At 37.1% G+C, this 12,720-nt stretch overlaps 1 protein-coding gene across 3 annotated transcripts in view; it reads left to right on the top strand.

Moving 5' to 3' along the window:
- The window catches only part of SORBS2 (sorbin and SH3 domain containing 2), a 243,467-nt gene that overhangs the window by 117,411 nt on the left and 113,336 nt on the right, over positions 1-12,720 (top strand). For 2 of the 3 annotated variants that reach the window (XM_024219237.3, XM_024219236.3), the window contains exons 3-5: positions 4,420-4,512; positions 8,348-8,374; positions 10,024-10,148. In XM_024219237.3, coding sequence (XP_024075005.1) covers positions 4,420-4,512; positions 8,348-8,374; positions 10,024-10,148 — 245 coding nt within the window. Of the gene's footprint in view, positions 1-4,419; positions 4,513-8,347; positions 8,375-10,023; positions 10,149-11,118; positions 11,737-12,720 lie in introns of all 3 variants that reach the window. The other variant, XM_024219233.3, reaches the window with a different exon arrangement.

Raw genomic sequence — 12,720 nt, 5'->3', positions numbered from 1 at the left:
AAATACATGAGAAGCTATGATTGCTACACCCAACGGATTTATAAGAAAACATGAGACATGAAGGACTGAGGAGATGGAAATTGTATATATAAATAAAATATATGTGGGTATAATTTTATACACATATAAACATTTTAAATAGGTGTATATAAGTATCAGATATCCTCATTTGCCCCTCAACATAGATGTTAAGTAGTATGGGGGTTACAGCAGACATGGGTAATCAATCAATGAATTAAGCCCATCTTCCTGTTTGTGAGTTAACTACAAAGAGACTTCTTCTTCTCATCCCAAAGCATCTTTAGAGATTTGGGGAGCAGTACAATATCACCATTCATTCCTTTAAGCCCAGCCAGATCATGTCTTTTTTGTACAATGTCCCACCGTTTAGTCAGTGGTCGGCCTCTAGGTCTGACTGACCTTTGTTGCATTTTCATTATTTTCTTTAGCATCTTATTATCTGTTTTCTACAGTGTCCGCACCATTGTAATCTTTTTCATTGCAGCCAATCCTGTACTGTGATTTCCCATCCTACTCTGCTTCTAACTTCTTCATTTGTCTTCAAATCATTTCACATTCTACCTGCCATCTTTCGAAAAACTCTTATCTCTACCACCTCCGGTCTTCTGATGTTCATTTCATCTAATGCAGCTGCTTTCAGTCCATACAATAATACTGTTAGTACACTGGTTTGATAAATTTTCACTTTGGTACCAAACAAAGGATTTTATCAGTCCATAATTTCTTCAGTTCCTGTACAGTACTTGTAGCTAAAGCACATCTCCTTTTAACCTCATTCTTGATGGAACTGTCGGCACTGATCAAGCTTCCTAGATACTCATAAGATTTTACTTGTTCTACAACTTCACTGCTGCTGCATTTCAACACTTTTCCAAGATACATCCACTTGGTCCTCTTGGCATTTATTGTAAATCCAGGTTGACTACACCAATGTTCCAAGGTAGTGAAGAGTATCATTATTAATTCAAACGTGTCTGCCAATCACACAACGTCATCTGTATAAATTGAAAAGCATAACTCTAGATCTCCCAATGTCACGCCCTTCAACTTGTCTACCATTTTTAACATCCAATTTAAGAATATGATGAAAAGTGATGGTGATTCCATATACCATTTCTTACGCCAAACTTTGACTTGAATCAGTTGCTTAATTTTCCACCAATTTCTGCAGAGACTTAGATTTTTATAAATAAATTTGTTATTAAGAATTATCCAACAAACACGAGCATTTCATAAGCAGAATTATTGGTGCATAAAATGTTTATGGATGTCTGGTGGAGCAGAGGCATGTGGGATGATGCAATATGAAATAAGTTTTGAGATGTAGGCACAGTGGAGTAATGTAGGGCCTAGAAGATGAGAATGAGCAGTTTGATAGTTGTATAATTTGAAAGCCATACACAAAATTCCCACTGACTTCAATCAGAGACCCTGAGCAAGCATTGCAAAATTGGGTCCAAGATGAATAAAAAAAAAATATTTAAAAATCTAATATGATACAAATATTTAGAATATATGGTATCTGTACTGTATTTCAATGTATTCAACATCAGTCAATATCTAGTTCAATATTGCTTATGTATATATGCACAGTGTGTTCCTTTAAATAGATATCTGTGTTTATATAGATACGTGTCATATACATACATTGTATATTGCAATGTATACATTTTCCTATTGATGATGGGATGTGTAAGAGGCAATGTCAAACATATCATTAGATAATGGGCCAAATAGAGCCCTGCTATATAACTTCATTGACTCTGCCAAGGTTTTGTAGACAGAGATTTCTTTTCCAGGTGTCTTGCTGATGGGTCATGACCATATGCTCAAAAGGTCTAACTGGTGGCCATATTTGGGGTCAGGAAGGAAATTTCCCCTGGGTCAGATTGGCAGAGACCCTGGGGTTTCACCCTCCTTTGCAGCATGGGGCATGGGTCACTTGCTGGTTTGAACAAGAGTAAATGGTGGATTCTCTATAACCTGAAGTCTTTAAATCAAGATTTGAGGATGTCAGTAGCTCAGCCCTATGTTGTAGGCTTATTACAGGAGGGGGTGGGTGAGGTTTTGTGGCCTGTGATGTGATGGTCCATTCTGGCCTTAAATTCTATGAGTGTACGTTCTACAAGGAATGTATTTGGGATAGTGTTTCTTGAAATTATAATAGTGAAATATTTGTTCAGAATGACATATTGTAATTATTTGCTGAGTTTACTTTGGCTTGGAGATGTAGTGGTCCAACCTGCCTCATTCTTGTGCAGTGTCAGTAGCATTGTGTCTTTCCCCGAATGGCAGTCTACATCCCTGTTCCCCTTTTCCTGCTCTGAAACTAAATTAAAACATTTCTAGAAAAATGCAATAAAGCTTGTATTCCATTTGATTAGACAATGTGACAACACAAATCAAAATCAAATACCAGACTATTGGCATTTACTAATCAAATAGAGTATCCTTTCAACATGATACGTGCAATACTTTCATATTAGAGAAAAATAGATATGAATACAATATGGTAATGAAGATACAATGACATAATAGGGACTTACTGTATTACTCTTTGAATTCTACGATCAGCAGTTCCAATGAGATCTGTCATCTCATGTCAGTCGAGGGGAAAGGACAAGAATGGGAACGTTATAGTAAATTATATCTCTGATGTCATATTTATGTCAGTAATTTCCAGCAAATGTGCAGGTGTGATGGCCATTTCCCTTTGTTTCAGATGCATAATACAAATTATTAATTCCAAGCAATACATTGCTTAGGATTATTCCACTTATTAGATGGCTGAAATCACTTGACCTTTTGCCTCATGTCTCAGAACTGGAGGTGGCTTTTGATAGACTTAAACCTGAGGACAGCAACTCAGATATTTGTCAGCATCAGCAACAGTTTAACACACATGCCACAAGATTCAATGCCAATACACTCTGGATATTTCCATTGGAATGTCTGAGCCAGTTTACAAATACCTGGAGCATTAACCTTTTGACCTAGGTTAAAGATGCCCCTGGGGTTCAGCTCACACCTGATATATATAATAATCTCAGATAGATAAATATCATTTTTGTTTAAACATTATTGTCTGTCACAGAGCTTTTCTGAAAATTGTAGGGTGGGATTTTCCAAGAGGCTTTAAGGCACCCAACTCCCAATGCTTTTAAGTCTCATCGACTTTAGCTCCTTCGAAAATTTCAGCCAGAATGAACAATAAGGTAAAGAATTTTAATACTAGCAAAGAGCAGAGAAAAAGCTGATTTTACATAGAAGAACTCAAGCAGAATATTTTCTGAACTGTTTTTGCAAATATGATAGAGAACGGTGATTGCCCCATAATGAAAGGTCCAATCCCATGACACGCCAGCTGCTGCCAATAACAGTGATATAGTGCCAGTGGGCACAGAATCTCCATACAGTTTCCAGCCCTCAGTCAGTAGGAGAGAAAGAAGAGGGGAATAAATGGAGAAGAAAAGGATTATCTGAGATGATTTTTCCCTAACTCCCCAAGTGCTGAGGAGGGAGACAATTGCGTGTTCTGATTTCTTCACAGTGATCTTAGATCTGTCCCAAACTTTTATTTTGTGTCATAGTAGAGAGAGCACCTTGCGTTAATCTCCACTTACTCTCCCAGGACATTGCTGGGCTCCAGAGGCAAGAACATCAATCTTCCATTAAGTAGAGCTGCCAGAATGAGAAGTCTTTAAAAAGAAGAATAGGGATATAGTCTCCCTCCTCTTCCATACCAAGGAAAAAATGAGCAATTTTTGTCACTTGTGTTTAAAATATTCTGTATAGATCCAAAGTACACTACAAAAACACTGTCATGTAATAAAAGATAAGCCTGTCTTGTGAATATGCCTTTCTCGAGCGAACAATAAAATGGCTTTACAGTGCTGATTATTGACAAGTATTATGCAGCTTTTAATCCATCATCTTGATTAACTATTTGTGCATTATTAGCTATACATAAGGCTAAGATTTTGTCAATTTTTAGTAAAAGTCATGGGCAGGATGTGGGCAATAAACAATATATCACGGAAGCCTGAGCCCCTCAGCGTGGGGCTAAAGTCATGGAGATCACATAAAATCACAGAATCCATGACCTCTCTGACCAACTCGTAACCTTAGCTCCTCATAAGCAGCCCTTCTGGCACCAGAATGCACACATTGTCACAATGTATTAAGTACTGAATACTTACCATATTAGATATCCTGAGCTCTGGAAACCTACAGTGTATTCTGCTAATCTGTGGGTTTTAAATACACACAACTATCAGCAGCAATTCCTAACTGCACGTGTTTTTGATGTACATTTGGCGTATCTCACACCATGTAATATGTTGTATGTGCTTGCTTCCTTTGTCTTGGGCCTGTGTCTATATCGTTTTGTGCTTCCAGATAGCGGTGGCTGTGCTCGCAAACGTGCTGCAATGTCTGTCACATTAACAGCTGTGAAGAGAGTTCAAAGTTCTCCAAACCTATTGGCTGCAGGTATAACTAACCAGTGGGATATCACCCTTGAACGGCTTTGTGTAACATATGTTTCTGTAGAATTAGTCTGCCAGGAGGGTAATCAAAATGGCTACTCCACTGGCAAGGTCTAATTTATATAGTTTTATGATGCCAAAATCTCTGAACGTATTTTGTTTCTGAAGATGTAATCTTACTTTTCTTCTAGCTATATGTAGTGGTCATTGAAGGATAGGAGAAACCTCCTGGGAAATTTTGAAAAGCTGTTTTAATAAAAAAAAATTAAAAATCTTGCCTCTGTGACACGTATTTTGGGTATTTTCCCCTTCTTCGTACCTGCCCAATCTTAGACCCCTATTTTGTTCATAGGAGAACTTGCATGAAAACGGGTTTGTTTCTTAATATCTCAGCGGCTTCTGTTAAAGCTATAATTCTCTGCTCCCGATGTTTCAACCAGTTGAGACTATTGTGCTATCACAAACGGAAGATTATAATTTCAGTTGTGAAATAAGTAATAGGAGCCAAATACCTTTATGAAACAAAAATCCTATTTTCAAGAAAATGTTTCTAGACATTTAAAAACAGAATAAAAACAGAGAAAATATTCAATAGAGGCAAAACTATTTCTTAATTAGAGGACTATATTGAGAGCTAGTTTAAGAAAGTAAAACTTGAATGCATATCTATTGGCCATATTCAGTGGTGACTTAAATCATAGTGTAAATTACATGCTAGGTGTAAATAGGGCAGAAAACCTATGTGATTACCTTGCACCAATTTGGCATTCAGTGGCAGTGCCAAACAAGTGTAATACACAAAGGAGGCAGAAGAGTGGGGGAATGAGAGGTCTAAGATGAACCCTCAGCAAGACCACCATTTTATTTACTCTAGTGTTCCATTGCATCATTGTGGTCATTCAACTAGAAAAAATTGTCAAAAACCTTGAGGGTAGAACTGTAAACATTCACAGAATGAGTGCACAATTTTTCACAACATCTAGGAGTTTATCATAAGATATACTGATGAATAAATGGACACACATCTGACATCAGGAATCATAACATTCAAAAATCAGTAGGAGAACACTTCAGTCTCTCTGGTCACTCAGTAACAGACTTAAAGGTAGCAATTTTGCAACAGAAAAGCTTAAAAAACAGACTCCAATGAGAAACTGCTGAGCTTGAATTAATATGCAAACTAGATACCGTTAACTTGGGTTTGAATAGAGACTGGGAGTGGCTGGGTCATTACACATATTGAATCTATTTCCCCTTGTTAAGAAGCCTCACACCTTCTTGTCAACTGTCTAAAATGGGCCATCTTGATTATCACTACAAAGGTTTTTTTCTCCTGATTATAGCTTATCTTAATTAATTAGCCTCATACAGTTGGTATGGCTACTTCCACTTTTTCATGTTCTCTGTATGTATGTATCTATCTTCTTACTATATGTTCCATTCTATGCATCTGATTAAGTGGGCTGTACCCCACGAAAGCTTATGCTCAAATAAATGTGTTAGTTTCTAAGGTGCTACAAGTACTCCTGTTCTTTTTGATGTTTCAACGGATTTTCAAAAGAAGTAGCTTCCACACTTTGTCACCAAAGTGATACTACTATAGCAATTACAATATATCTCATCCTGAATGCATATTAGCACATTCGATTGAAGAGGCTACATCTGCACAGCTCTGGTTAAAGGGCTGTCAGAAAATGTAAACCTCTGTATTTAGAGATAAATACTAGGTTGGCCATAAAATTTCACTCCTGGCTGAAACTTACTATGCTAACTCTCAGTCTGCCAGCTTTTCTGGAGTGTTTAAAATGCACAAAAGATAAAGAACAGTCATTTTAGAACATTTGTACAATTCCAATACACAAACAGCTTTTGGTATTTTTAGCTTTATGTTTATAGATGGTCTAAATTGTGGACTATCTCCAAAAATAAATACAATATAGGAAAAGTTTATTTTTATAAATTTCACAAGAAGTCCAGATGTGAGCATCTAATCCACAAGGACAAGAATCTAATTGAAATGAGTGGGGACTACTTCAAAATAAGATGGTACTCAGTGTGAATAAGGGTAGTAGAATTGGACTTTTAGGGGGTTGTTTTGTGTGTATCCATTATAGACTTCAGAAAATGCATATAATTGGCCTGATGTTTCAAACACCTCTTGCAAAGTCAGTATGGTTTATCATGTAAACTTGCAAACTGAGACTTTAAAAGGTCTTGTTTACTGTACTTAATAGTCCATAAGGGTAGTGATGGTCCATTGTGCCAATTCTTACTTAGATAATTTTGGTTAGTGGATTATTAATCTAGTGGATTGGATTATCGCACATGAAGAATCCGTATGAATTTTTTCCAAAGGAAAAAGAATTCCATACATATGGATAACTTTTTTCAAATTAGTCTCCTTTAGATCATCTAATAATCACACACCCAAACATACCCCATGCCAATATACTGTATATATGGACAGAATTTCTGTCTTTCTCTTTGCCAAACACTGTAGAGACTTCCTGCAGTTGTCCACATTCTGGCACCATCCAAAAATCTCACATCACCCATGTATGGCCCCTTTGTTTTTGAATGAAGCCTCTCCATGCCCTCTTAAAGCAGTGTCATTTCTTCTGGTATCTAGATTTAAGAAGACAATAAATTATAGAGTTTACTGAAAAAACAGGCAATAATATTGTTTGTTTTATTCCTTGTCTGATGTAGCAGTGATTTAAATATCCACAATGTAGTAATTGTCATAGTACAATATAATCCTTGATAAAATGTAATTTAATTGAGCAGTAAACATTGGTTACTTATAGTGCAATATTCAGTGGTGTGTATATATAGGTAACAGAGGGCAAGTTGTGAGTATGTAATTTCAATAAAACAGTTAGTACCTATTATATAGATCTTTTCCAATTGTGCAACATCAGAGGAAATTTATTAGAAACTAATTTTTTCTGTATAGTGTAAACTGGCTCTTCTGAGACTATAACAATTACTGTTGAGCTTCCTTAAATTAGATTAATTTCTACACGTACAGTTACATCAACTCCTTTTAAATGGTCTATGAAATTATCTTAATTCAATACAAAGAAGACTCGATGATGCATTTAGAAAATATTCTCGCATACTGAAGCATAGGCAATTAAAGTTGTGGGGGGAAAAGACTAATGATATATATATATATATATATATATAGGTTAAAATCAATTTCTCTATGACAAGGCTAGTTTGACTGTGGTGGAGGCTCACTGAGTGTGTGACCTCATAGCTAAATTCTCTTGGTAGCAGCAGCTGCTGCAGACTTTAAAAAGCACCACCACCACTATTATCCTTGAGTTTCCATTAGATTCTCTCAGATACCTTTATTTAATTAGCCCAGTACTCAGAATGATTCAATATTGTTAGGATCGGTGATTTTGATTATTAAGAAAATGGCTTCACTTGGTAAGACAATATGGATCAAATTCTGACCAAGTTACACTACACACCCCTAGTGACTTTGCTGGGCCAGAGTGGGTATAAATCGGTACAGAATTTGGCACCACATACACAGAACAATAACAAACACATCCATCAAAACATCACCCAACCTACTACAATTTGATCAAAATCGCTGTCTTTTTTTTAAATATATGTTCTTTTCAAAGTATACTGTGAGCCTAGTCCTACAATCCTTGCATATCTTAAAATTTCCCCAAAGTCAATATGAGGTCTGAGTGTGCAAGGAATGTAGAAGCAGACCCAGTGTCACATACAGCATACCGTTCCATCACCAAAAAGGCTGACAGAATTGCCTACAGTATTTTAATTTCCAGCACACACTAACTTGGCTATTTCTTCTTTAGGACCTGATTCTCAGTCTCCAGATTCAGGTAAATAAAACATTATTTTCTTTATGCATAAGTGTACTGATATTGTACATGTATGAATTATAGCAATCTTCCATTTATATAGCATCATGCATCCAAATGGATCCCAGTGCACCTTACAAACCTTACTGATTTTTGCAAACTATCTCAGGTGAAACCTGTGACTGAGAACCTCCATCAGACAACTACCTGTCCGAAGTGATGTCAAGGCTTCCAGGACAATTTTGTCCAACAGTTAGTTAGATATCATATATGCCATACAATCTGTTTTGTTCCTGTTTCTATGGGATGTGCAATACAGAATGCTCACTAGTTAGTGCAGCCACCTCTAGACTGAAATGCAGCAATGGTTTAACAATGCATCACAACAGATCAGGTCAGAAAGTGATAAATGTTTTATCAAACTGAAATTATAGGGGAGGAATACAGGGAGGAATTTATCCAGAATACTGAGTCTAACACCTACTCTTAAAGAAAGTGCCACTGAATCTTTAATAATGACAAGTGATTAAAACCTCAAGTTTAGGTCTCATCCACAAGATAGCATTTCCAGCAGCACAGTAGTGTAGTACAATAGTATGGCTAAAAACTGACTCGAATACAACCTACTGATTCACCATCATGCATTCCAATGGCACTGAAGATTTCTTTTGAAGTCTCCCATGCAAATACAGAGAATACATATCCTAATCATTACCCTGAGAACCATGCTTGCATATTGTATTCCTTTTCCCCACCCTTCATCTTATCTTCCAGTCTATCAGATATTCAGGTCAGGAATGTGTCTTCATTTATATTTGGACTAACTAGACTATGAGGAACAGAAATATGAGAATAGAGGGTTCTTCAGTCTAAAAAGACAAAGGTATAATAACAGGATCCCATGACTGGCAGATTGGCAGAGTCCCTGGGGGTTTTTCACCTTCCTCTGCAGCGTGGGGCACGGGTCACTTGCTGGAAGATTCTCTGCACCTTGAAGTCTTTAAACCACAAGTTGAGGACTTCAATAGCTCAGACATAGGTCAGGGGTTTGTTACAGGCGTGGGTGGGTGAGATTCTGTGGCCTGCGTTGTGCAAGAGGTCAGACTAGAAGATCATAATGGTCCCTTCTGACCTTAAAGTCTATGAGTCTATGAGACTGGAAGTTGGAAAACAGATTCAGATTATAAATGAGGAACAGATTATTGGAACAATTGACCATCACTGGAACTCTTTAAATATAGAGGAGATGTTTTTCTAAAAAGGAATTCTAGTTCAACCAAAGCTATTGGGCTTGAAGCAAGAATGAATGGAAGTCCTATAGCCTGAGTTATGAAGGAGGTCAGACTAGATGGTCACAATGGTCCCTTCTGGCCTTAAAATCTATGTGTCTATGAATCCATGAATATTGTGGGAGCTATCACAAGTAAGTAAAATAGTAACAATACTGATCTAGGCTCATCTGGCTGACAAAATCACAGCTTGAGAAGTTGTAGCTTCAAGCTTATCCATTTAACTCTCCTTTTGATGTGTATATTGTTGATAGTAATTCTAGCTACTGACTAGAAAGTTATAATTTCAACAGTTTGTTCAATAGGTAGATTTATTATGGTAACATGGATACATAGGGACTATTTACCAAAAATTTGTTTTGATTTTTTTCCTCACAAAAGCTTGGACATCTTACAATGATGGAAGTAGAGAGACATTGAATGGAGACGCTAGTAGTTCATCTCTTGCAGCAAAAGGCTTTAGAAGTGTCCGGCCAAACCTACAAGAAAAGAAGTCGCCAACTCAGGTAAACCTTCACACACACAGTTTCATCCTTTGATATTAAGTGTAAGTGTAAGTGTTAGCTTACGAGTGCATTACATGAAGTTGTGATGCCCTATAGGGCATTATCCAGATGTGTTCCTGGTAGCACCCGCACCTGTTATTACGTGTTGTATTATCTGTTTCTGCTGTACACATAAACATACACTATACAGGACACAAGTCGTCTGGTTCAGTAACACAACAAACTACTTTCAAAGAGCAAGGCTGTATGCAAATAAAAATAGGCCAGGTTCAATCAAAAACCTTATATAACTGTATTCGGACTTCAAAGGGTATTGATTAATATTTTACACACCAAAGAAATACTTTCTTTATGGTATAAATAATAACTGATTATAAAGTTCAATTAGATTAATTTAAGAATAACCAGAAGTACTGTTCTTCAGCTAACTTTGCTAAACTATATAACAATTAGAGAAAATGCCATGAAACAATATGGGTTAATTCAGAAACATATTTATAATAGTATTTGCATTACTATTTTAATTCAAAAGCTTTAAAAGAGTGTGTGTGTGTAATATGTATGTATGTTACTCATAAATAGTAGCTTGTCGGCTAAAATGATATGTCAAGTACATTTTATGAACTATTTAAATCTCTGTAAAATTTGGTGATAATTCTCAAACAGTAGTGTCGGTGCAAAATAAAATATATTTGATATTATGGACTCGGTTTGGATCACAATTCACTCTTTTCATTAACAAATGGAATCTGTGATTTCCTAGACATCAAAATACAATATTATTATCAGGTACAGTGCAGTACCTGATCCAAAGTCTTTCCATTGTATTGAATGGAATTTGGATCAGGCCCTTGGTCTTTCATTTGAAGTTACGAGTCTAACTCAAGTTACTTTTCCTGCTAACATTTACTTTCTCTCTGTTTCTCGTTCAATGTTATTTTGCTGTGTGTGGATGCTTTTGGCAAATAAGGCACCTCTGCCACCCCCTAGAAAAGAAAGTTTTCATAGATCTGAAATAACTAATCACATGAAGGATGAAATTAATTTCCAGTCAATAACGACCAAGCCAACTAAAAAACTCCCCTCAGATACTGTCTACTATACTAACAAGGAGGCTATCCAGAGGACAATGTATTCTAAAAAATATAACACAGGCGTCTCCTATGCACAAAGAATCACTAAACCACTGGCCTCAGTCTCCAACACAAGCACAGCAGTAGCTGGCATTAGAGCTACTCTTCATCAAGGCCACAGACAAGCATCTCAAAAACGCAGAGTTTCTACCCTGAAATTAACCCGGACACAAGACTCACTGAGTAATGTTCCTCGTAATACACAGCAGCAGCCCAAGTCTAATGAAGTGCCAACATTTCCACAAAGGCCTGTTTCACCCACCTGTAACCCTGTGCCTGAGATACACACAGCATCTCTTTCCATTCAGATAGCTCCCCTCCTTGACAATAAAGCAGAGCCTGAAATCCAAGAACATCCACCTAGGCTTTTTCCAGACAATCTACAGATGCCTCCAAAAGATGTGGGACAAAAGTCTACAGCTCCTTCTTCTGCACAGTCCACAGAATGCAATGTGGTATATTAAACTTTTCCATCTTTTATTTTAGATCTTTCCTGAATCACTTAACACTTTTCTAGTTAGTATACTCACATTACCATGATTACAGCTTGTGTTTGTGTTTTCTGGGTAAAACTACCTGTTGCACTATTCAAAGTATAAATGAACAATTTAATATTTTTCAAAAGGGTATTGCAAAAAGGTCGGACCCAGTTAAAGTTGGGAGGTGGGTTTAAGTTACATATTGAAAGTAAATTATCTGGCTCATCGTATTATACAGATGGTAAAATGATGCGCAATAGGAAAGGTGTGCTGTGAGTTGGAGGCCCATGTACTTCTCTGTGTTTGTATAGTGCCTACCACAGTGGGGCTCCACTCATGATTAGCCCTTAGGCACTCCCATAATAGATGTGATTAATAATTATATTAGTGGTGCACCTCTGAAGTGGCACTGCTTGCCGGGATCCCACTTTTGAAAGGTAGTATGCTGCCACTAGTGCTGGAAGGAAGTACTAGGAACTGGCTTCTGGTGCATCTTTGAAAAGATGTCAGTAGGATTCCTATAAGTGCAGCTTTGCCAATGTGCTGGTATGACCCCACGCCACCAAGTCATCCTCCTCTGGGACCAGCTAGGGCTTCCAGCAATGCTGATTTTCTGTACTCACCAGCTCCTGGCAACCAAATTACAGCTGCCCTGTGCACAAGAGATGGGTGGGAAGGAGTATTTGTGCCATCTGCATCCTCTCTGCAGAACGAGACATGACATGGACCTACATATTCTAAGTTGCTCATTTTCCTAATTGCTCTTTGTTTATTGAGGTTGAAATTCTTTTCTCAAACCCACATGGATCCCAGTTCCAATTAGCATGCATGGGAGTTTCAGATGGCAAGAGCAGGATATCACAGATGTAAGCACATTTTTGGATGCTAAAAATATAATAATGAGATCACTTTTGTAGATCTGAGAGTTTGGACTTTTTTTTTTTTTAAGTACCTGGGCTA

The sequence above is a fragment of the Terrapene carolina genome, unplaced genomic scaffold (assembly GCF_002925995.2).
Source record: "Terrapene carolina triunguis isolate 2854851 unplaced genomic scaffold, T_m_triunguis-2.0 Scaffold66, whole genome shotgun sequence".
Lineage (NCBI taxonomy): Eukaryota > Metazoa > Chordata > Testudines > Emydidae > Terrapene > Terrapene triunguis.
Note: the sequence above shows the minus strand (reverse complement) of the source record. Positions and strands in the feature narration are given on the sequence as shown.